This window comes from Chiloscyllium plagiosum, unplaced genomic scaffold (genome assembly GCF_037043375.1).
Source record: "Chiloscyllium plagiosum isolate Xiang-an unplaced genomic scaffold, Cpla_swu_hap1 HiC_scaffold_32, whole genome shotgun sequence".
NCBI classification, from domain to species: domain Eukaryota; kingdom Metazoa; phylum Chordata; class Chondrichthyes; order Orectolobiformes; family Hemiscylliidae; genus Chiloscyllium; species Chiloscyllium plagiosum.
The window spans coordinates 39,607,995-39,634,311 of record NW_028270170.1 but is presented as its reverse complement, the minus strand read 5'-3'; the positions used below and the strand labels follow the sequence as shown (position 1 = coordinate 39,634,311).

Sequence of the window (26,317 nt, the reverse complement as noted above, 5' to 3'; positions counted from 1 at the left end):
TCTGGCAATTTTCCTGTGGACAATGACAACATAAAGATCAAAGCTAAAGTATCTGCAATCTCCTCCCTGGCTTAGTGGAGTCTTGTGTCCAGCACTAGCAATCCTGATGCCACTTCTCCCACTCCCCCATCCAGGAAGATCAGATATAACCTGGTGCAGAGTCTTCTCCTCATTAGTATTGTGCTGGAGCTATCCCTGTAGTTGTATGAAGGGTGGTCCTATAATCAAATAGGAGCTGGGACAGTTGGTAGTGAGTGAAGCTGCCGACAGCTTCTTTAACCCTGCCTTCAAAGTTTGGACTGGTCTTTCCACCAGACCATTACAAGATTGATAATATAGAGCTGATTTGTATGCCAAAAGCCACTCAACTTTTGAAAATACCCAAAATCCCTATTGGTAAATGTTGGTTTGTTGTCTGTGACCAACACTTCTGAGAGTCCGTGTTTTGCAAAAGATGCGCGCAGTTTTTCTATTGCCATGCCCGTGTTTGACAAATGAATTTATGCACGTCCAGCCACCTTGAGTGGGCATCTACAATGACAAAGAACACTGAGCCCATCAAAGAACCAGAATATCAGCGTGTAACCGAGACCAGAGTTTACCCAGTCATTCCCATGAATGTGGGGGAGCTGCTGGTGGTAATTTTTGTCTATTTTGACACTCTGGGTACTGCCCAACCAATGTGGCTATGTCTGCATCCAATCCTGGCCATCGGGCATAACTTTTCACCAACATCTTAATTTTGAAAACCCCTAGATGACTTTGGTGGAGTTGATATAGTACATGGCAGCAATCTCTGCTCGGGACACATTTTTGCTCACCATAATTATATGTGCCCTTGACAGTGATCTGGTCTTTCTGGATCCAAAAAGGTTTTAGTTCTGGTTGTAACTTTGATTTCTCCCATCACCACCAACTTTTTCAGTTTTGCCAAGACTGGATTGTCCTGTGTCCAAAGTCTGATATTGTCAACTATGACTGGACGTGTGTCCAGAAAATTTAAAACCATTACTGCCTCTTCCAGTGGAGGGGGTGTATATCTGCCAGCTGGAGGAGACTCAATGCATCCGCATTTGCTATCAGGTTCCCTGCACAGTGTTCCAACTTGTAATTATATGTATTTATTAGAGCCCACCACAGAATTCAGCCTGAAGCAATGGGCTGCACTGGCTTGTTCTCTTTAAATAGACCTAGCAGGGGTTTATGGCCTGTTATTATTACAAATTTACATCTGTGAAGGTATTAGTGGAACTTCCTGATTCCAAATATGACTGCCAAACCTTCCTTCGCTACCTGAGCATTATGCGCTCAGTATTAGCCAAAGTCCTGGGTATATATGCTATTGGATGTTCCTCTCCATTGAGTCACCATGAGCTAATATTACCCTGATGCTGTATGCGGAGGCATTGCATGTCAATACCAAATCTCGCTTGGGATCATAGTGTACCAACACCTTAAAGGATGACAGCTGTTTCTTCACTTCCCTGGAAAAATGGCTTGGCTTTGTGACCATTTCCAAGGCTGACTCTTTTTAAAGATTTTATGAAAAGGTGCAAGAATGGACACCAAGTTATATATGAACTTTCCATAATAGTTCACCAGCTCATTGAAAGACCTAAATGTTTGTCCTCACTTTATCTTCTAATGGGTGTAACCTGGTCTTGTCAACTCTTTAGCCCAAGTAGATCTATTGGAGTGCCTTGGACAACATTTTTCCCTTCCAAGACACATGCCCACCTGGGAGAAATGTCTAAGGACTATGTCCAAGTTCTTTAAGTACACCTTATTTTCCTTCCCTGTTGTTAGCATGTCATTTAGATAAATGGCAATCTGGGACAGACCTTGTAAACTGTTCTCCATCATTCGTAGAATAATTGCACAGGCTGACAATACCCTAAAAGGCAGTCTCACATATTGGTACAAACATTTACTTAATTGGAGCATACTTCTGGGAATCCTCATCTAATCACAATTACAAGTATGCATGGCACATGTTGAGCTTTGGGAAGGGCAGATGCCCCCTGTCAGCTTGGCATATAAATCCTCCATGATTGGGTATTATCCAGCTGCAAAAAGTGATTTACCATTTATTTAAAATTCACGTTAAGGCGAGCCGACCCATCAGGCTTCACAATCGGTACCAACTGGTGCTGCCCATTCTGTAAACTGGTTTGATGATTCCAGCACTTTCCAGCCTTTTGATTTCTCCATCTACTTTTGCATGTAGGCGAATGGCACTGGGTGTGCCTTGCAGAGCCAAACAATTGCTTCCTGGCCAACATACAAGATGGCCTTGGCTCCTTTGATAGTGCTTCCTGAAAAACGTCCACGTACTTAATTAGGACTTCACTCACTTCCACCTAAAAAATGTTGAGCCGATCTTGGTGAATCTTCCTCATCCAATTTTGTCCCATCAAGCTTGGGCCCAAACATTTTACTGCTATCAATGGTAACTGAATCAGCTGCTTCTCATAAGAGACCAGAACCGAAGTTGTACCATTAATCTGATAAATTTCCCCATTATAGGTCCTCAGTTCATCTGAGGTGCTGTACAAAATTAAGGTTTGGAGTCCAGAGCAAATTTTGTTAAAGATTGGTTTTGTTCTCACTGAAACAGCCAGACCGGTATCAACCTCCATTAGAACCAGGTGACCATTTCATTGATTGATTCCAACTTGGATGTTGCAAAGAAATTTAACAGTTCCAAACCAGATGTGGGTGGATTTCTCATGGTGTGCACTCCCCTGGATATTGGCCTATAAATTCTCTTACTGCATTTAGGTCTAGTCTCGACTTCGCATTCGAGCAACAACTCCAATGGCTTGCTGCACCAGATCCTGAAGAAATTTTTAAACATTTAGCCAAAGCTTGGCTTCAATTTAGGGTTTTGCTGTGGGTTGACCTGGAGTCCCTCTGTTCAGGCTATGCCCTGACTGAGGCTATGCAATTGCCTGCACTCAAGTGATGTCCCCCAAGCTCAGCTGGACTGGCGTGGGTGTTCATTTCCATTGGAATAACTTGCCATATTTTCCAATGATAAAGCCAAGTGTAGTGCCTGTTTAAAGACCTGTTGGGCTTCAGCTAGCCGGTGCATTTGCATGGTTACACCATTAATCCCACATACCAAATGGTCTTCCAGCATTTCATTAAAGGCTAAACTAAAGTCACATTCTTCTGCTAATCATCTTAACCTAATCAAAAATCCTGATACGGATTACCCTGGTTCTCAAATTGCCTAATAGCATCTCAGAATTTGAGGAGGCTTAGAGTTGTAATATTCATTGATTAAACCCTGCAACTCTTGAAAGGTTTCAGTACCTGGTACCTCAGGGAAGCTAAGGCTCCTAATAACCAAAAACATTGTGAGTCCACAGGCTGTCAGGAGAATTACTCATTGCTTTTCATCTGCCCAATGTCATTTGTCCAGTCTTTGATGGTAGGAGCAAACAAGTCAAACTTCCCAAATAACAGCATGATGCCAGAAATGCTTGACCTAACTGAAAGATGACTGTTGTGAGTGAATTTCATCAGCAGTGTGCTTTTCTCTCATCACCACTGAAGTAACTCCACAGAGGCTGGTACCCCGTCACCAAGTCACCATTTATTTACAGATGGAGAATCCTTGCCACTGATCCAGCTCCTTCTGAGCCAGGTCTTAAGTGTCAGGATGTCTGACCCTCCTGTTTATCTCTGTCAGCCAGGCTCCCTGATTGGACTAGATTAACAGCCCCAAACAGGAAACTCATATTCTATGAGCTCCACCTGGATGACCTCATTACAATCACAATAATCCAAGACTTGCATTTATTTAGCACGTCTCGCTACTATTGAATGTCTCAAAGCATTTTACAGCCAATAAAATATTTGCACAATTGAAGTGTAATCATTGACGGCAGCTAATTTGCATGCAGCATTGCACAAACTGTAATGTGATAATGACCAAACAATCTGCATTTGTAATGTTAAGTAAGGCATAATAATTAGCCAGAATAAAACAAAGAATTGAGGATGCAGGAGATCTGAAACAAAAACTTAAATTGCTGGCAAGATTCAGCAGATCTGACAACATTTGTGAGAGAGAAACAGTTAACATTTCAAGACCAATCTTTCAGACTGGTTGAACCTAATATAGCACAATTATTAGCCAGGATGATTCCCCTACACTTCTGCAATTGGGTATTTTACTCCAACTGAAAGGACAGATAGGGTCCCTCAGTTTCCTTCAAAAATACCTCCTTAGCATAGCATTTCCTCAGTACTGCCCTGAACTCTTGCATGTTTTTACTTAAACCAAGAGCCTTCTCAATTAAATGCATAAGTGCTGCTAACTGAGTCACAATTAATACTAAATTTGACCCATCGAGTTCACACCGGCTCTCCAAAGAGCATCCACCCATAACCCCCCACCCCCGCCAACCCCCAACCTCACCACTCTATCCCTGTGACCCAACATTTCCCATGGCTAATCCACCTAACCTACACATCCTTGGATAACATAGGCATTTCCCTTTAGCTAATCCACCTAACCTGCACATCTTTGGACAGTGGGAGGAAACCAGAGCACCCAAAGGAAACCGAACAGACACAGGGAGAATGTACAAATTCCACACGGACAGTTGTCCAAGGGTAGAATCAAACCTGAGTCCCTGGTGTTGTGAGGCAGCAGTGGTAACCACTGAGCCACCATGCTGTCTTCATATTGGGCTTGTGTTATTTTTCATATAACTGGAAACTTGAAGGTCACTGCTGAATATTACTTTTCTGTATCTTAAAAGGGCACCATATTCAACTAAAATTGTTCAATACGTTTTTCTGATTTGCTTCTTGTCACATCAGTCATTTTAATGAATCACTTGTTCCTGAGGTCACCATGAGAAAGAAGGCAAATTGTTCTTTTGTTCAGGAAGGTAATGTCCCTTTAAGGAACTTTCAGTTTCAGTGTCCGAAGAATGGAGGCTACAGATAGGTAACAATGTACACCTCCGCCTAATGTGCCAATATAACAGAGCACTGATCATTTCACTGTAATGACTTGTCTTTACTGGAGACTTGGTGAGTTTTGGGATCTTGTTTTAATTTCTGTGAATGTATTGCAGCTCTGAAGGCTTGAATTGCAGCCTTCAGTGCAGAAGAGACGGATGATCTCAGCCAGGTGTGTGGGAATGGAAGAGTTGACCTCAATGTTCCCAGGCCGCGCAGTGAGCAGTAAACCCTGCAGGGCTCCTGAACCTGATCGCTATCCAGTGACCCCTGCCCCTGGTGGAAAGCACACCTGTGGAAGAATTTGCTGGCTCGGTGATGCTCATGGTCCAAATAGCCTGCAGACATTCATCCCCAGGAATTGCTGTCACAAGTGAAATCCCTATCCTCCCATTGATCAAGGCCAGACAACCCATTCCAAATCTGGGTCAGTTTCCATAGTTACCTGTCTGCCAATACCTGCAAGGTCACATCAGCAATGGTCATTCTTGTTCAAAAGCTACATGCCCTTTTAAGGTGGCGTGAAGTGCCCCTGAGGCCAAAAAGGACTGAAGCAATTTTTCTTTTTGAAAAAAAAATTCAGATCTCATACGAGCCAATCCAAACTGGGAAGTGTAATCCAATCTCTCAAGCGGTCAGAATTCACCTCAGATTCTTGGTTCCATTCATTAGCAACCATGCCCACCTACCCCCAAAGCTCAAGGAATGAAGGGGGCAAGTCCCCTCCACTCCACAAATTGTGGAGGCTTTCTGACAAGAATTATATCAGGAGAGTATTATTGCAGCAAGTTGGGGCCATAAAGCTGTCAGCTGCAGTAGACCTGTAACCCTGCAGGGACTGTTGCCTTTCTGAGATGAGTGGGATACAATTAATAACAGATACTTAACTCCAACATAGCAGGTGGACCGTGTACAGATTCAGCTCACTGCTCGAGTGATTAACAAGCTGTTTCAAGCTAACAGTGCAGGAGGAGTTAAATACCAATTCACCTTTCATGGCATGTCCCCTTGCCAGTGTCACTGTGGTATCTTAATCCTGCTTTATTGCTTGTAGTCAAGAACAAGGTACGTGGGTTCACTTTACCCCAGTTAAGGTAACTATGTGAACTCATGGAAGCTCGCCAAGATAGAAATGATGATTCTGTGTTACAGCTGAGCAGGGGAGAGGTGGAGGAGTTCTCATAGAATCAAATGTTCACCTCTCCATTGATTGAGGGTGAGACCTCAGCCACAGGGAGGGTGTTTGGAGATATCAGCCCTTCCAGACTACCAACCACATCAGAGCTGAAAATGTGTGGCTGGAAAAATGCAGCAGGTCAGGCAGCATCCAAGGAGCAGGAGAATCGACGTTTCGGGCATGAGCCCTTCAGGAAGAGAGCTTCTTCAAGGAAGGCATCCTTGTAAGAGGATTCACAGTAGGTTAAAATCTTCTGGGAGAAAGTGAGGACTCCAGATGCTGGAGATCAGAGCTGAAAATGTGTTGCTGGAAAAGCGCAGCAGGTCAGGCAGCATCCAAGGAGCAGGAGAATCGATATTTCGGGCATGAGCCCATGTCTGAAACGTCGATTCTCCTTCTCCTTGGATGCTGCCTGACCTGCTGCGCTTTTCCAGCAACACATTTTCAGCTCCGATCTCCAGCATCTGCAGTCCTCACTTTCTACCAACCACATCAGTCAGATTCATAGCTGTGTTGGTAAAGGTCTTAAAAAAAGAATGCTCAACCATCAGTTCATCATGGGTAATGAATGATTCCCAGGAAAAAGTCTTTCACATGAGTAATAATAAGTTTTTTAATGCTAACTAAACCAACAACATTCACAAAATGTACTTTCCTACAAATAATTTTCATCCAAACTCTTTTGCAGTTTGAAAATGCTCCAAGTCAGGACTTGAAACTGATGAACACAAGGAATGGGAGCAGGAATAGAGCAAATAGTCATTTGAGTGCAGTCTACCATTCAGTATGATCATGAATAATCACTATTGTCAAGTATTTTTCTGCCTGTTCCCATACCTCTTGATCTGCCCATCCAAACCTTAAATGTATTCAACAGTGGAGCATCCACAATCCACTTGGATAGTTAGTTCCAAAGATTCACAATCCTTTGAGTGAAGTAATTTCTCCTCATCTCAGTCCTGAATGTTGGCCCTTTATCCTGACAATGTGGGCCCCTGTTTTAGGTTTTGCCAACCATCAGAAATGATCTCTTCATATTTACTGTATTAATGTTTTTTTTTTAAATGGGATCACCTCTCAGTCTTCTGAACTCCAGAGACTACATGCCCAATAGAAACTATATTCTATAGATCCAATGTTGTCAAAGTAAATCAGGCCAAACTCCTCATCCCAGGAACAAAATTAGTGACTTCCAATGCAGATATATCATTCCTTAAATATAGAGACAAAACTGCACAGTTTTCCAGCTATGGTCTCACTAAAGCCTTGAAAATTGCAGTACAACTTCTTTATTCCTATAGTATAATGTTCAATAAATGCCAACGTGTCAGTTCCCATTTAAATAACTTGCCGTATGCTCTCTATGTTGATTTATGAGCATAGCCAGGTCTCTCCGAACATCAAAATGTGCAATTTTCATACTCCTAAAAATATTCTGATTTCGAATTATGAACAAAGTGCATAATTTTACACTTCCCAACATTATATTCTATCTGTTGTCTTGTTGGAACTGTCCTTGTTTGCAAACAACATGGTTCCAGGCAACCATTACAAATTCAAATGTTCCAAACATTGATTTCTCTTCAGCTTTTCCTCTAAATTATTATTGTTCACCTCTTGACAACCATTGGGATACTATTTCACTGACAGATACTGCCCAATAGTACCTCATTCAATGGTCCACTCTCCTGTGTTAACCTATTGTCAACTTCTTGTTGGATCAAGTAACTCATCACAGCCAAAGCCAATCTTACGCTTGCCAATTATCTGTGCTAAAGTGCCTTTAAAAAGGTACCATTCAATAGTGACCAGCAGAGCAGGGCTTCACCTGTCTCATCCACCAGACTTGCTATTCCAAGGTTACTAAACCAACTGCAAAATTCTAATAATTACCTCCCTGTTACATGTGCACTAAAAGCTAAACATGGGACTGTCAAATCAGTATCATATTGTCCAACATACAATTGTACATTTACTCCTCTGGCTATCAAGGAAATAAAAGCACAGTACTTCAGACTTGCCCTGTGCCTTCATAGAATCAGACAGTACAGAAGAGGTCCTTCAGCCCATTGAGTCTGTACTGCCAAAAATACATCACCAACTACACTAGTCCCACATTCCCAGCAGGCACATAACTTTGAATATTATGACTTTATTGTCTGATCATTCCTCAAGTGTGAGATTGTATTATTTAGACACATAGCCATGCCTGGCTACTGCACTTCACAGTGGTCGTACCATTGCTTGGAACAGGATCAGCATATCTGCAGTTTGAACCTTACTGGTCAGGTTGACTCAGGTTTCTTCACAATTGAAGATTGCATTAGAATTTCACCATGGTGGGAACCATCACCAGTTCAAAACAGAAAGAAACCAGCAATTATAAAAAGTGCAGATACCAAACAAATGAGCTAGCATGAAAATCAGTCAACATACAATATGATGTATAATTTCTTGTAATGTACAGTGAATTTAGTAGTGTTCACCATTATGAACGTACAAATCATCCTGTTTAAGAAATATTTTGAGCAGAGGAGAATGGGAAAAGCCTATCAAATGCGATATCATGCTCCAGCAAATTTTAGTGTAGTGTCTAAAATGTCTCCTTTATTAAGAAAGAAATCAAAGATGAAAGAATAAAACAACATGGTCACTCTTAACGACATGGTGTGCACGGTTAGGCACACTGCTTATATCTTTGAGGAGAAAGTGAGGTCTGCAGATGCTGGAGATCAGAGCTGGAAATGTGTTGCTGGAAAAGCGCAGCAGGTCAGGCAGCATCCAGGGAACAGGAGAACACTGCTTATATCCTAAACCTGCATTGTCACTCCTACCTTGGATATGGTGGTGTTAACAATTAGTAGAAATTTGACACGGTGTGGTAAGATTTCTTTTGACTTCAGATTGTGCCATTCGATCCCCATGGTGCATTGCAGACAATTGAATTGATGGATGGGTATTGGATGTGCTGCTATGTGAGGCACCTTTTAAGTCTACATTGTTATTACATTTAATGGTTACATGTACAGCTGCCATATGAATAGGACGAAAAACCTACAAAAAGTGCTTGAGAATATTCACATACAAATTAAATTCAGAAACATGATGAAACAGTGCAAGGCACAAAATTAAAATGTAATATTGAGCAAAAAGGAGCATTCAGAACTGTACCATAGCAAGAGGCAGTGCTGTTAGCCCACAGTTAACTGGTTATTATGTAGCAGCATGTATATCCAAACAGCTCAAACAAAATGGCAGGTCAGCAGGGTCCAGTTGAGATAAGATCTTCCATTGTATTGGAAGATCTTGGCCAATTGCTGTTCTGTGAAGTGCTCTTTGACCTCAACTGTGGCAACTGGAACCTGTCTGGAACCCTTCAAAAAAGTCACCAGATCTGAATTACAGTCAAAGACTTTGGAGGGTTCTGACTTATTACCTGAATAACTAACAAGGAAATGTAGGAGGGATTAAAGTCTGCTCTAATTCCTGGTTAAGTGTAAAATTGATTCCCCAATCATTTTCACTAACCTCTCCAATCAATTGTACTGATCCTTAATCACCTCACGTTGACACCCACCTTGACCCAAGACATTTTCTTGAAATTCAATGCCTGACCAATCCTCAGGATCAGATGGCCTGTATTCTAGCATCTTGAAAGAAGTGGCCACAGAGACGCATTATTTATAATATTCCAAAATCTCCTAGATTCTGAAAAGGTCCCAGCAGATTGAAAAACCATAAATATAATGTCACTCTTCAAGAAAAGGGGAGTCAGAAAGCAGGAAACTCGGTCTATCATTGAAAACATTGTAAAATTCATTATTAAGGAAGTTGTGCAGATTGTTTAGAATCTTGTAAAATAGACAGAAAGAATCAACACAGCTTTGTGAAAGGGAAATCATGTTTGACAAATTATTTGAGGATGTAATGCATTGGATAGATATTGGGGAACCACTAGAGGTAATGAACTAGGTTTTCCAAAAGGCTTTAAAAATGTATTACATCACAAAATTACAGAATTGTTATTGGGCAAAAGGACCTAATTTGGCCCATCGTACCAGCACTGACTTGTTGAATGACTATTGTCACCTGCCAGTCTCCTCTAAGGATGGTTGTAACATAGGAGAAGAACTCATGGCATTGACTTAATATATTGGCATTGGTAAAGGATTGGCTAACTAACAGGAAACAGAGTTTGGGTAAATGGGTGATTTTTAAGTTGACAAACTGCAACTAGCGAAGTCTCACAGAGATCAGTGCTAGGATTTCAATCATTTATAATCTATATTAGTGATTTGGATTGAGGGATAGGCTATATTGTATCCAAGTTTGCCGATGATACAAAGATAGGTAAAAAGTCAAGTTGTGAGGTTAGAAAGAGTCTGCAAAGAGATATAAATAGTTTAAGCACTTGGTCAAAAAAGATTGGTAGATGGTGCAAAATGTAGGAACTGTGAGGTTGTCCTCTTTGACAGGAAGAATGCAAAAGCAAAATATTATTTAAGTCAAGAGAGACTGTAGAATGTTGTAATACGGCAGAATTTTGTCATCCTTGTATATTATCAATGTTGAAGCAGGCTTGATGGGCCAAATGGCCATGATCTCATTACTTATGATCTTCTTAATCTTTTGAACAGATAGGAATTCATTTTCTGTAGTTGTGAAGAACAGAGATTATGGGATTGACTGTCCATCATAGCAGGAAATATTAAATTTCATTGAAATCAATTAAATAGCAGTCACTGAAGACAACCAACATTATAGCCTGTTCTGTTCTGTTGCTGGCAATGAATTTCTATCAGTCTTATTAAATTCAAAGAGATAAGTTTTGCTGCATAACTCAATTATTGCCCACTATTCAAGGACTATGATACTTTAAATCACTCTTTTGATGACCAATGAAGAGCTAACTTGGTCTTAAAATATTAACTCTGTTTTTCTGTCCACAGATGTTGCCAGACCTGAGTTTCTCCAGAACTTCCTGGTTTTATTTCAGATCTAGTGTATCTTAAGTACCTTGCTTTTATTTCCTTGATGGCCAGATGGGTAAATGTACAATTGTATATTGGACAATATGATACTGATTTGACAGCCCCATGTTTAGTCCAACTTCCTGGGGCATTTGACTGGCGTTACCAAAGAGAAGCAAATTGCAGGGAAAATCAAATGCGAAAACACTTTCAATCTCTGTCCAGGATAGACATTGCCATCAATAACTGTCAGCTATCATCTTTTTGCCAGGTTCTTTATCATGGTCTTTATCATAATTGCTGGCAAGATGACAGGCAGGTAAGGATATGCATGGTTACTTTCTAAAGCTGTACATGAGTGCTGCTGATTCAGTAATCGACTTACTCACTGCAAATGTGATGTAGCCCTTTTCAAACTTGGAAAGTCCGCCATCATGAGATTATTAATTCTGACCCTAATAATGGTCCTGCTGCATTAGGAACTATGGCCGAGACTGATTCTTGGCACTTAAAAATGTTGGAATTGTGTATGAGAAAATACAATGGGGCAGAAGGTAAATTATTAAAATTAAAAGTGCTGGAATGAGTTGCATTATTAATAGGATTCTGAAATGAATTGTTCGCTTATTCTTTCTCTGCATTTCTGGTTCTGTTAGCTGGATGGTTGGTTTACAATGTAAAGTGATGCTAATAGCAAGAGTTCAATTCTCAGGCAAACTGAAGGGATTATGAAGATCCCTGCTTTTCACACTCGAACCTGAGACATGGTGACCTTCAGGTTAAACCACCACCAGTCCTCTTTCTCTCATGAGAGACTGGAGCTATGCTGGTTTTATATTTATTTCTGATGATTTTGTTTTAAACATAAACGTTTTCGTTGCCGTTATGCTTGTGGGTGTGTGCGTTTTCGCCTGGGAATGATCTGCTTAGATATAGGGCTCGGGTCAAAGACGTGCAACGTACCAGCAGCGATTATAAGATGCACTCGGCGCTTTATGACGTTTCATAACGTGAAATTAAATGTGAAACAGTCAAGGTTCAACCAGGGTATCACGCCACCTCGTCCTGTATAGTATTCCTACACTACTTTAATGTCAATGTTAGCAGCTGACAACAGGTTTTCAAGAGCTGAACTGAAAAAGACTAGCAGGAATTAGCTCAGGACTAGATAGGAATCAAGTGGAGAATTGAAACCGATGCAAAGAGTAGGGAGTTACAATTAAGAAAACGGATGTAAAGGCATCCTAATTGCTTCAGGCGCTGGTCTGTGCAGGATTAACCCAGTTAAAAGAAACCGGATCACAACTGCCTCAAAGTGGCGCACGGAGCGGAATGGTACAAGCTCCAGAATTAGCAATCATTGCGCAAATTGTGCTCTAACTCATCAGTGGACTGTAGCTCTAAACAAGGATCGGAAAACGGAAGCTCGGTATTGTGAATTGGAGCAGGAATTGGGGAATGGAGAGGGAACTGGATGAACAGAGGGAGAAATCCTGCTCAAATCCTATGAATATTTCTGGGATCAACCAGACACACTTTGAAGAGTCAACTCTGACTAACCACCCCCCCCACCATTTCATTTTATTTTCAACAATACCAAATGCTTTGTTGATAGAAAAGGATGAAGAACGTAAGAATTGCGAACAACCATTTGTAGAATGTAAAAACGTGAGAATGTCAATGGAAAATGCCAGGGCTCAATTATCATTGGTTCGTTTTGGGGCTGTGCAACACAGCTCCTTCGTTGCAGTAAAATCCTTTAAAATAGTGAGAGCGCAGGAGGGAGGTCAGTCCCACTTAAATTGTCATTTCGAATAAATCCCACCCCGCCCTAATGTGGGAGCAAGTGACAACTCCCCCAAAAACCTACCTGATGATCGACTTGCCCAGGAGATAATAATAGGCCAAGGAAAAGTTATACAAGATCAGTGAGTATAGGAAACAGCAACAAATCCAACCTAACTGCGGATGTTAGTTCTGACAAAAGGCGCTTCTGCAAAAATAAATCCCAAAGAATTGCAGATGCTGGAAATCAGAAATAAAAATAGAAATTGCTGGAAAAACTCCGCAGGTCTGGCAGCATCTCTGGAAAGAAATTTAACCTTTCGAATCCAGTGACCCTCCAAATGTGAACGCCCTGCAAATAAATACTGTGTGACTTCTTTCAATTCATTGATAGGACGTGGGCGTCACTGGCTGGCCAGCATTTATTGCCCGTCCCTAGTTGTCCCTGAGAAGGTGGTAGTGAGCTACTTTGTTAAAGAACCGCAGTTCACGTGCTGTGGGTTAGATTAGATTATAGTGTGGAAACAGGCCCTTCGGCCCAACAAGTCCACACCGCCCCGCCGAAGCGAAACCCACCCATACCCCTACATTTACCCCTTACCTAACACTACGGGCAATTTAGTATGGCCAATTCACCTGACCCTGCACATCTTTGGATGGTGGGAGGAAACCGGAGCACCCGGAGGAAACCCACGCAGACACGGGGAGAACGTGCAAACTCCACACAGTCACCTGAGGCGGGAATTGAACCCGGGTCTCTGGCGCTGTGAGGCAGCAGTGCTAACCACTGTGCCACCATGCCGCCCACAATGCCCTTAGGGAGGGAATTCTAGAATTTTGACCCAGCAACAGTGAAGGGATATATTTCCAAGTCAGGATGGTGAGTGGCTTGGAGGGGAACTTGAAGGTGGTGATGTTCCCACATATCTGCTGCCCTTGTCCTTCTACATGAAAGTTCTGGAAGGTTCTGTCTGAGGAACTTTGGTGAATTTCTGCAGGGCATCTTGTATATAGTACATATTGCTGCTACCAACTATGGGTGGTGGAGGGAGTGGATGCTTGTGGATGTTGTGCTAATCAACTGGGCTGCTTTGTCCAGCTTCATGAGTGTTGTTTTTGCTGCCCCCATCCAAGCCAGTGAGAAGTATTCCATTATACTCCTGACTTGTGCCTTGTAGATAGTGGACAGGCTTCGGCAAATCGGCAAGTTAGTTACCCACTGGACTGCACAGGTTGGATTTTTGGAAGCTGTCACTTGCCTAGTGCTTTCCAAACCTGGAAAAAGAATTTAGATATTAACTAAAATGATTCACTTAAAATTACAATTTGGCCAGCACTCATCTCCCTTCCTCTCTCTACCTGCTGGAATATGTTTTTCAAACATTTTCTGACTTTATTCAAGGAACTGTAGGGAAAAAAAAATCAATGGACATGCATGGAAATGTAGAGACACCTCAGTGTGGCCATCATATCTGGAGATGGGATGTGAACTCAAATCCCCTGGTGCTGAGGAAGCTACCACTGCACAAAAAGGCCTCACAGAAACAGATACATGAGGGAGAGGGGATAATAAGGGATAAATTAAGCTGCCTCAGCCTTAAGTTCTGGAATTCTCCCATTGGACTTCAAGACATGTTTAACTAATTCACCTCCTTTAACGTGATTTGGAGATGCTGGTGTTGGACTGGAGTATACAAAGTTAAAAATCACGCAACACCAAGTTATAATCCAACAGTTTATTTGGAAGCACTAGCTTTCGGAGCACTGCTCCTTCATCAGGTGGTTATCACACAACCACCTGATGAAGGAGTAGTGCTCCAAAAGCTAGTGTTTCCAAATAAACTTTGTACACTTCCTTTAACAGTCTCCTTAAAACTAACTTCTTTGATCAAACTTTGTTCACTTATCTTCTCTGGATCTTGGTTTCATGTTTTGTTTCATGACACTCTTTCGGCCATAAAGGCACAATGTTAATGTGTGTTAGTGCTGATAGATTGAAATGATCTAGATAGAATGGAGGCGGTTCATGTACAAGATAAACACCAGCAGAGACAGATGGACGGAATGCACTTTTTCTGTACATTCCAGATAATTCTATCTAAGATCTGATACTAATGGCCATTAACTGATACACCACACAAACAGTTCCAACACAAAAGCAAAATACTGCAGATGCCAGAATTCTGAAATATGGAAAAATCAGAAAATCTGGAAATACTCAGCAGGTCTGAGCATCATCTGCAGATAGAAACAAAAGTTAACCTTTCAGGGCAATGATCTATCATCAGAATTTCATGTCACTCCATTCACTGACACTACCTAATCTGCTGAGTTTAAACAGTTCTTCTTTTTGTCTTTTATTTTTAAATTTACCTACAGTTCCAAGCTTTTTAACCATGCAAAAATAGAAATTGCTGGAAAATCTCAGTAGGTCTGGCAATATCTATAGAAAGAAATCAGGGTTCACGTTTCAGGTCCATTAACTCTCAGCAGGTCTGGCAGCATCTGTGGAAAGAAATCAGAGTTAACATTTCTGGTCCAGTGACCCTTCTTCAGAACTGAACTTCTTCAGTTCTGAAGGAGGATTACCGGACCCGAAATGTTAACTCTAATTTCTTTCCACAGATGCCGCCAGACTTATTGACATTTTCCAATTATTCATGTTTTTGTTTCTGATGTCCAGTATTCACAATTAGATTAGATTAGATTAGATTACTTACAGTGTGGAAACAGGCCCTTCGGCCCAACAAGTCCACACCGACCCGGCGAAGCGCAACCCACCCATACCCCTACATTTACCCCTTTAACCTAACACTACGGGCAATTTAGCATGGCCAATTCACCTGACCCGCACATCTTTGTGACTGTGGGAGGAAACCGGAGCACCCGGAGAAAACCCACGCAGACACGGGGAGAATGTGCAAACTCCACACAGTCAGTCGCCTGAGTCGGGAATTGAACCCGGGTCTCTGGCGCTGTGAGGCAGCAGTGCTAACCACTGTGCCACCGTGCCGCCCACAAAGTAAGTGGAGAATGCGGGCTTCTTTCAGGGGTTTTTTAACTGCACATTTTGATTTGGTTAATGGCTTGGACTTGGGTGTATAGGGTGCAGGTGACACAAATTTTGTAGGTATGCTGAATGGAGAGGGGGTTTGGACAGGTTTGAAGAGATGCAAACAGACTGTTGGAAGGGGCAGGTAGGTGGCAGATGAAATTTAATGTACAGAAGAGTGAAGTGATTCTAATTAGGAAGAATGTGCACACAAAAAAAAACAAATGGGCACAAATTGAAAGAAAGTGCAGAAGCAAGGAGACTGGGAACAATTGTGTACAAATCATTGAAGGTGACAGGGCAGATTGAGAAACTGATTTAAAATGCTTACAGAATCTTGGCCTTTATAAATAGCAGTATGGAGTATAACAACAAGGAAGCTTAAATGGAACTGTTTTATAAAACTCTGCACCACTCACAATTGGAGTATTCTTTGATAGAATTCTGATAACTAGGCACCTGACTTTAAAAGATAAGGATTTTGGAGATGATGTAGGGGGGATAATGAAAATTATTCTAGGGGTAAGGGATAGTGCATGACCAGAAAATTATCATCATCATCAATGAGTGAGAATCTAACCACCTGACTTTAAAAGGAGATAAGGGTTTTGGAGATGAGGCAGGGGGGGTTATGAAAATTATTCTAGGGGTAAGGGACAGTGCATGACCAGAAAATCATCATCATCACTGAGAGAGAATCTAACCATCAGCCCTTGAAATTCAATAGCATTACCTTCACTGAATCCCCCATTATCAACATCCTAAGGGTCACCATTGACCAGAAACTGAATTATACCAGCAAAGTAAATACTGTGGCTACAAGAGCAGTTGAGAGACTCAGAATTTTGCAGTGAGTAACTCGCCTCCTGATTTTTTAAGCCTGTCCACCAGCTACAAAGTATAAACGTGATGGAATATTTTTCACCTGCTTGTGTGCAGCTCCAACAACTTCCAAGAAGCTCAACAGCATCCAGGAAAAGCTAATTCACTTGACTGGCACCACATTCACTCCTTCCACCACTGATACACAGTAGTAGCAGCATGTACCATCTACAAGATGCATTGCAGAAATTCACCAAAGTTCTTTCAGTAGCACTTTCTAAACTCTAAATCATTTTTTTATCTAAATGGATAAAGATGCATGATAACACCATCACCTGCAAGTTCCCCTCTAAGTCACACATCATCCTGACATGGAACTATATCACCATTCCTTCACTGTTGCTGGGTCAGGATCCTGGAATTCCCTCCCTAATGGCCCAGTGGGTGTTCCCCCAGCTTCCCCCCCCCCCCCCCCCCCCCCCCCACACACACACACACACACAATAGCAGTTCAGAAATATGACCCACCACCATCTTTGCCAAAGTGATAGACAATAACTGCTGGCCCTTCCAGTAATTCCCACATCTCTTGAACGGAAAGAAAAATTAATTGGCGAAGCTGGGGCTGTTCCCCTTGGAGGAAATTGACAGGAGATTTGAAAGAAGCTTTCAGATTACTGAGGGCCATGAACAGAGTAAACATGGAAAAACAGTCCCAATTGACTCATGTGCGAGAGGCAGAGGAGCCAGATTTAAGGTGATTAGCAAAAGAACCAAATGCTCTACCCCTCGACAGTGAGGTTGATGCAGGCTGAATCAGAGCTATCAGTGGAGAATCGGATAAAGACCGAAAGGAAAATACATTGGCGGGACAATGAGGAGAGAGCGGGGAACCTGGGATTAGCAGAGTTCCATTTGCAGAAGGCGGGCAAAGAGACAGGCTACGAATGGCCTCCCTCACTGTAGCCATTCAGTGTTCCTATTATTGTCCTAGGGTAGCTTAGTAATAAATGTAACAACTAAACCAAGAGACCAAAATAAAACCAGAATCGTGTTGATTTATCAATTGCATTGTATACAACTGTCTGAGTATCACCGGAGAGCATTCTTCACCTTCTCTCTGTCTCTCCGTCTGAGTATCTCTCTCTCTATATATCGATCTTTGTCTGTCTCTCTGTCTATCTGTCTCTGTCCCTCTGCCTCTCTATCGATCTCTCTGATTCTCTCTCTGTGTCTTTGTCTGACTCTGTCTGTCTCTCTGTGTATCCCTTTGTCTTCAGTCTTCTTCTGTCTCACTCTCTGACTATGTCTGTTTTTCTCTCTCTGCCTGTCTCACTCTCTGCCTATCTCTTTCTGTTTCTTTCTCTGTCTTTTTCTGTTTCGCTCTCTCTCTGTCTCTCCCTGCCTACCTGTCCCTCTCTCTCTCTGTCTGCCTGCCTGCCTCTCTCTCTGAGAGCCGGTTAAATGCTCCGGTGACAGGTTAGGAGCTCTGTGTTGGTTCCGTGCGAGTGGTTTCACTCTCTGTTCCTGGACCGGGCTCACACTGGTAGCCGGGGATGAAATGATGTTGCTGAATCGATACCGGGCCCCCACCCCACAGCCCGCTCGTGTTATTTTGACTGAAATGTCGCCCAGATGAAAGGCGCTCGTTGCGTGCCTGAGCTGACATCCATCCGAACGCCCTTTTCCTCTGGGAACGAACGAACGCCTTTCCGATCTAAAAATATCGCGGCAATTAGCGAGATTGCCGGCGGATGAGCGGGCGATGCAGTGTGTGTGTGAGAGAGAGGGGGGGCAGATATCGACCCGGTTTCTCGCTGCTGCTGCTGCCTCTGTCCCTCTGTCCCGGGATTATCCCAGCTTCTTGTGCACCTTCTCACTAAACCGTGATGGGGACATTGAAAACAGCAGTTGGCGGCACAAATGGAGCACTTTGATCTGTATCTGAAGACCCATGTAGACCTTGGTTAACCTGAGGTATCTCTGACGTCACTGGGTAAAATGTGAAATCCCAGTCTGGACAGAGGCTGCATATCGAGCCACGGGTTGTTGAAAGTGAAATTAGCTCGTAAACAGTAACTCCCCATCCCCTTAACGATCTCAGCAATGGCCCGGTGGAAAGGTCCTCCCTTCTATCATCCTCCTAGACCTTCCTCCTTCGCAAATAAGAAGGAGCCGCCAGAACTTGGTGCTGAAAGGGATCTTCAGGTAGCTCCGAGCGCTTCCCACCCAGTGCAGCAGCTCGGTGACCCTTCAACCCCTGGACTGGCAGAGCCACAGTTTAATAGCTAATGCTTCCGAGAATGATCCGTGTTGACTTTTTAGTAATGATTAATCGTGCACATCAATTGGTTATTAAAGGACTTTTTTTTAACAGTACAGCAAGTCTCAACACGTGTGTGTCAGTGTAAATGTGAATGAGTAAATTGTGTGCGTCCGCAAGAACGATTATCTGTGTGACAGAGGGAGTAATGTGTGTGTGTTTGAGAGAAGGGGAGAGTGTGTAGGTCTGTGAATACGAATTTGCGAGAGTCTGTGCATGAGTATGTGTGTGAGAGAGGGTGACAGTAAATGTGTGTGAGAGAGGGACGATGTGTGGGTCTGCGAATGTGAATGTGTGCGGGGGGTGGGGAAGAATTTGTGGTCTGTGAGTGTGAGAGAGAGAGTGCGGGTCTGTGAGTATGCATGAATGCGTGAGACAGTGTGTGGGTCTGTGAGTGTGTGTGAGAGAAAGTGCGGTTTTATCTGTGTAAATGTATGTGAGTGGGGAGAGTGTGAGTCTGTGAATGTGAATCAGTGGGTGAGAGAAAGTGCAGGTTTATGAGTGTGAACGTTTATGTGAGGGGAAGACAGTGAGTCTGAGTGTGAATGTGTGTGTGTGGGAGAGTGAATCTGTGAATGTGTGTTAGGGACAAAGTGAATCTGTGAGTGTGATGTGTGGGTGAGAGAAAGTGCCGGCTTATGAGTGTGGATATGTGTGAAGTTGACACAGCGAATCTGAGTGTGAATGTGTGAGGGGGAAGAGAGTGAGTGAGTGTGTGAGAAAGGGAGAGTGTGTGAATGTGATGTGTGGGTGAGAGAAAGTTTATGAGTGTGAACGCATGTGTGGGGGAGACAGTGAGTCTGAGTGTGAATGTGTGTGAATGAGAGTGTGTGTGTGTATGAGAAGGGGAGAGTGCGGGTCTGTGAATGTGTGTGTTCTCCCAAGTGCAGTGTTACTTAGGCACGGTTCGAAAAGCTCTCCCTGGATGAGCATTGCCTGAATCCAAACGTTTTGCTTCGAAATACGTAACTACATAATAACAGGCGCACGTGGAGAAAACACAAAACAAAACTCCATCACACAATACCTCAACCCCGCTCACAGCCAGGTTACGGGAGGGTAATGTTCTCTCACACACGCAGGTCCTTTCCCAAAGCCAGAAGCGGTTATGTTCCGCAAATTCTAGAAACAGTAATAACTGCGTTTTACTTGGTGACTGACCCCGGGACACGATTCACCCCTGAAGAGCCACAAAGGGTATGTGTGGGTGGTGGCAGGGTGCAGATTCCAGCTCAGGGGCTGAGTGACTCGCCCACACTGACTGGACCAGGCTGAAAGGGGGAAAGCTATTCGGCGCGGATTGGAAGGGAGCGGTTGACTTCTATCCCCGGTGAGGATACTGTTTGAAGAAGCAAGTTAAAGAACCCTGGGCAATGAAGCTTAATGCACAGAGAAAGCTGTTGGGCCAGCCCGCCTAACCACAACTCCGCAGCTCAGTCCAAAAAGAAACCTGCAATTTCTTCCCAGGACTCAACTGCAAATTCTTAGGGAGGTGGAGGTTGACGGGGGTGGGGGTGGGGGGTGGGGATGGGTAATCTTGAAACGGGATGGATTGCTTGGCAGAACCTTCACTCCAGCGGAAGCATACCCCCTGAATGGGGTAAAACTCGTATCTTGGGAGTCTCCCTGTCGAGTCGCTGTAGTCCGTTTCCGACAGGGGGCATACGCCTTGCACTCAGACCAGGAGACCTCCCAATCAGCGTTTCAACCCGAGCCCGCTGTCATTAAACAGCCCCCGATATTATTTCACACACCCTCTTTTCAGATTGGTGCCAAACAGTGTGGATCTGGCACGAACCATCTAAAAACCTATCGGTGAATCTCACTGTGTTCCAACCCTGTTTACAATAACACCCGACACAATCCAATGATATCCTCACTGCAGTGTGCAACTAAACTATTCAGTGACCACTGCACCCACTTCCAAATAACACCGCATACGTTGCAATGATTTCCCAGGTCACATTTTATTTGCAATATTTAACTGTGGACCGAGATATCCTATTTCACCTCCTTTGATATTAATCTAATCTATGATATTCTATAATCCGCTGTAATCTCCTCAAATATTGCCGAATACAGTAATGCTCTGCCAAATTCAATATATTCCGATATGTTGGTTGCCCGGAGCAGAGCACATGCTGTAACGAATGACATTTTGCATTGCTCAATATACCGCAGGGTCATGAGAATCTCGCGGTAATGCGAATTGCTCTATTGTAACTCACCAGGATTCCTCAGAACATGGTAATATCACATGGGCAATGATAGGGTGTAATGTTATCTTGGTATTCTACACTGCACAACAAGATTATGCCTGAAATACTGTCTGATACTCTATAGAAAATGGCAAGCAGTGGATCTCTAAGATAGTTCCCCACCACCGAGTGAAAGGTCCCTGTTCCTACCAGGAACCGCACACTGGTATCGGGGGTTCGTTTACCTCCTTCCCCCGCTTCCTCCTACTCAGAGAACACTACCTTCCACCTCACAGCCTGCCTCCTTCAGACTCAAGTCGCTCTAGAGGCTGAAGAGTCACTGGTCTCGAAACGTTCTGCTGCGTTTCTCTCTCCACAGTTCCGGCTGAGCTTCTCCGGCACTTTGTGTCTTTAGAGGTGCGCTTCCAGAAAGTAATTTGTTTTGGCGAACTTGTTGAACGCGATTTGAAAACACTGAGCGCGAGTATCGACCCCCACCTCCCCAACTCAGGCCGGATCATTTCAGAGGTGTTTACGAATTAGAGCAAGTGGGAGTTGCGTCCAATACGCCCATCTCTGGCGGAGAGAGATGGCGAGCCACTGAGACTGGTCGGAGCGGTTACAGTTGGGGTGAAAGAGGTTTCGAATGTGTATGTAATCCCGGAAATTAAAGTGTCCAGTCCTTAGACTGGAAAATCAAACAGACGGAGAAGTGATAAATGTCCAGAGATAAACACAAAAAGACACACAGTCAAAGTCGGAGATACAGACACACAGATATGGTTAAAAACAGAGACAGGGTGACCGACATAATCAGACGGGGACACAGAGGGATATACAGATATAGTCAAAGACAGAGACACAGAGAGAGAGAGATAGATATAGTCAAAAACAGCGAGGCACACAGTGAGACGCAGACGAGCAAAGCGAGAGGGACACAGTTAACCACAGGTATATTCAAACATAGAGACAACACATCTAGAGGTCTAATCAAGCACAGATATACATACAAACAGCAAGGAGAGAGACAGCACATCTAGAGGTCTAATCAAACATGGATATACATACAAACAGCAAGGAGAGACAGACAACAATATACACGGATATACACGCGCAGAGACACATAACACATTGCGTAACACACTCAGAGACACAGATCTCCATCTGCTATACATTGTTGCTCATGTGAAAATGAACAGAGTTCCCGGAGCTAAAGCAGATTATTCACCTAATTAGGGATGTCCCAATATAACATCGTTCATTATCAGTGATGCTATTCAAAGCTTACTCTGAGGGACCGATACAAACTAACCCCCTCGCCCTACTCACCCCGTTTGAGGAGATTAGCCCTGCCCTCCAGGCTGCAGTTCCAACGCTCCGTCCTGAATTGGTAGCGGCACTCGAGTGCGCTGAGGCGGATCGCGTCCCTCAGCCCCTCCGCCAGACCGGGCTCTCTCCGGCACAGCCGCTTCTGGCGGCGGAACAGCTTCAAGCTGTCGCACTGTTTGAGGTGAACCTTCCCGGGCCCCGAGTCCTCCAGGACCGGGCTCGATAGCACGGAGAGCGGCTCCTTCCCGGTCAATCTGCTCCAAGAGAAAGGAAGAGAATGATTCAGGAGGGGGAAGGATGGGTAGTGGGGGGGGGGGGGGGGATGGAAAGGACAGGTACCTGTCAGACTAACTGACGCAAATAGAGTGAGGCACAGGGACAACTAATGTGCAACTTTACAGAGACAGCAGTGGTTTTCTCTTTGAGTTCACCAGCTTTCAATGTCTGGCTGGAATATTTCAAACTCTATCCCCAATTACTATTCCGGAGCAACATTGTTACAGCTTGAAACAGGAGGCTTTATCCCGTTAAGAGTTATTGTGAGGATGGATGCTACATTGAGGAGCCAGGAACCGACCCGAAGTAAGGCTCTCCCGGGGGTAGGATGCTCGCCGCCGTCAGCAGGGTGATCAGACAGCCGGGGCTCGGCAGCCGGCAGCGCATCTTGTCCGCTCTCTGCAGCTCCTCATCTCGTCCGGCTCTGCCGGAGCTGCCTCTGTTCAGCCGCTCGCCTGAGCGCTCCGCTAAAGGTTCCCCCCTCCCACCACCTCCACCAAACCCGGGCACAGCCCAGCCACCGTATCCAGGTCTCAGCCTATTGGCTCGCCTCCTGCCCACTCAACGGTCTGATTGGCTGGAAAGGGAAGTGGGGAGGCGGGGATTCTGGCTCAGGTGCCTGTGGCTCTGGAGCACCTGGAGGGGTGGCTGGTCCCAAGGGCAGTCAGATACACGGCTTTACAGCTGTCAGGCACCAGGATATAGACCTGTAAGATACCCGGGTATAGACCTGTAATATACCTGGGCATAGAGCTTTCAGTAATCCGAGTAAAGAGCTGTCAGGTACTCAGGTACAGAGTTGTCAGGTACTCCGGCATAGAGCTGTCAGGTACTCAGGTACAGAGTTGTCAGGTACTCATGCATTGTGGGCGGCACGGTGGCACAGTGGTTAGCACTGCTGCCTCGCAGCGCCAGAGACCCGGGTTCAATTCCCGACTCAGGCGACTGACTGTGTGGAGTTTGCACGTTCTCCCCGTGTCTGCGTGGGTTTCCTCCGGGTGCTCCGGTTTCCTCCCACAGTCCAAAGATGTGCAGGTTAGGTGAATTGGCCATACTAAATTGCCCGTAGTGTTAGGTAAGGGGTGAATGTAGGGGTATGGGTGGGTTTCGCTTCGGCGGGTCGGTGTGGACTTGTTGGGCCGAAGGGCCTGTTTCCACACTGTAATCTAATCTAATAGAGATGTCAGGTACTCAGGCATAGAGCTGTCAGGTACTCAGGTACAGAGTTGTCAGGTACTCAGGTATACAGCTGTCAAGCAGCCGGGTATAGACCTGACAGATACCTGGGTATAGAACTCTCAGGTACCCAGGTATAGAGCTGTCAGGTTCCCTGGTATAGTGCTCTGAGGTACCTGGGTATAGTGCTCTGAGGTACCCGGGTATAGTGCTCTCAAGCACCCGGGTATAGAGCTCTCAGGTACCCGGGTATAGAGATCTCAGGTACCCTGGTATAGAGCTCTCAGGTACCCTGGTATAGAGCTCTTAGGTACCGGGTATTGAGCTCTCAGGTACCCAGGGTATAGTGCTCTCACATACCCGGGTATAGAGCTATCAGGTACCCGGGTATAGTGGTCTCAGGTACCGGGGTATAGTGCACTCAGGTACCCAGGTATAGTGCTCTCAGACACCCAGGTTTAGAGCTCTCAGACACTCAGGTTTAGAGCTCTCAGGTACCCGGGTATAGTGTTCTCAGGTACCCGGGTATAGAGCTCTCAGATACCTGGGTATAGTGCTCTCAGGTACCTGGGTATAGTGCTCTCAGACACCCAGGTTTAGGACTCTCAGGTACCTGGGTATAGTGCTCTCAGATACCCGGGTATAGTGCTCTCAGACACCCAGGTTTAGAGCACTCAGTTACCTGGATATAGAGCTCTCAGGTACCAGGGTATAGTGCTCTCAGGTACCCTGGTATAGTGCTCTCAGACAACCAGGTTTAGAGCTCTCAGGTACCAGGGTATAGTACTCTCAGGTAACCGGGTATAGTGGTCTCAGGTACCCAGCTATAGTGCTCTCAGGTACCCTGGTATAGTGCTCTCAGGTACCCAGGTATAGTGTTCTCAGGTACCCAGGTATAGTGTTTTCAGGTACCCGGGTATAGTGCTCTCAGGTACCCGGGTATAGTGTTCTCAGACACCCAGGTATAGTGCTCTCAGGTACCCGGGTATAGTGTTCTCAGACACCCAGGTATAGTGTTCTCAGGTACCCAGCTATAGTGCTCTCAGGTACCCGGGTATAGTGTTCTCAGGTACGCGGGTATAGTGTTCTCAGACACCCAGGTATAGTGCTCTCAGGTACCCGGGTATAGTGCTCTCAGACACCCAGGTATAGTGTTCTCAGACACCCAGGTATAGTGCTCTCAGGTACCCGGGTATAGTGCTCTCAGGCACCCAGGTTTAGAGCTCTCAGGTGCCTGGGTATAGTGTTCTCAGGTACCTGGGTATAGTGCTCTCAGGCACCCAGGTTTAGAGCTCTCAGGTACCCGGATATAGTGCTCTCAGGTACCTGGGTATAGTGCTCTCAGGTACCCGAATATAGAGCTCTCAGGTACCTGGGTATAGTGCTCTCAGGTACCCGGGTGTAGTGTTCTCAGGTACCAGGGTATAGTGCTCTCAGACACCCAGGTTTAGAGCTCTCAGGTACCCGGATATAGTGCTCTCAGGTACCCGGGTATAGTGCTCTCAGGCACCCGAGTACTGTACTCTCAGGTGCCCTGGTATAGTGCTCTCAGGTACCCGGGTATAGTGTTCTCAGGTACACTGGTATAGTGCTCTCAGGTACCCAGGTATAGTGTTCTCAGGTACACTGGTATAGTGCTCTCAGGTACCCAGGTATAGTGTTCTCAGGTACACTGGTATAGTGCTCTCAGGTACCCAGGTTTAGAGTTCTCTGGTACCCTGGTATAGTGCTCTCAGGTACCCGGGTATAGTGTTCTCAGGTACCCAGGTATAGTGTTCTCAGGTACCCGGGTATAGTGTTCTCAGGTACCCAGGTATAGTGTTCTCAGGTACCCGGGTATAGTGCTCTCTGACACCCACGTTTAGAGCTCTCAGGTACCCTGGTATAGAGCTCTCAGGTACCCGGATATAGTGGTCTCAGGTACCCGGGTATAGAGCTCTCAGGTACCCGGATATAGTGCTCTCAGGTACCCAGGTATATTGCTGTCAAGTACCCGGGTATAGTGGTCTCAGGTACCCGGATATAGTGGTCTCAGGTACCCGGGTATAGTGTTCTCAGGTACCCAGGTATATTGCTGTCAAGTACCCGGGTATAGAGCTCTCAGGTACCCGGATATAGTGGTCTCAGGTACCCGGGTATAGTGTTCTCAGGTACCCAGGTATATTGCTGTCAAGTACCCAGGCATAGTGCTCTCTGACACCCACGTTTAGAGCTCTCAGGTACCCTGGT

At 44.7% G+C, this 26,317-nt stretch overlaps 1 protein-coding gene across 2 annotated transcripts in view; it reads right to left on the bottom strand.

Moving 5' to 3' along the window:
- wnt9b (wingless-type MMTV integration site family, member 9B) overlaps positions 1-23,322 on the bottom strand; it is a 42,969-nt gene extending 19,647 nt beyond the window's left edge. For both annotated transcript variants that reach the window (XR_015752519.1, XM_043675305.2), the window contains exons 1-2: positions 23,214-23,322; positions 22,637-22,890 (exon numbers count right to left, since the gene is read on the bottom strand). Coding sequence is in view for 1 of the 2 variants with exons in the window: in XM_043675305.2 (XP_043531240.1) it covers positions 22,637-22,890; positions 23,214-23,299 (340 nt within the window). In the remaining variant the exon portion in view is untranslated. The remainder of the gene's footprint in view (positions 1-22,636; positions 22,891-23,213) is intronic.
- Between the last annotated feature and the right edge of the window lie 2,995 nt (positions 23,323-26,317).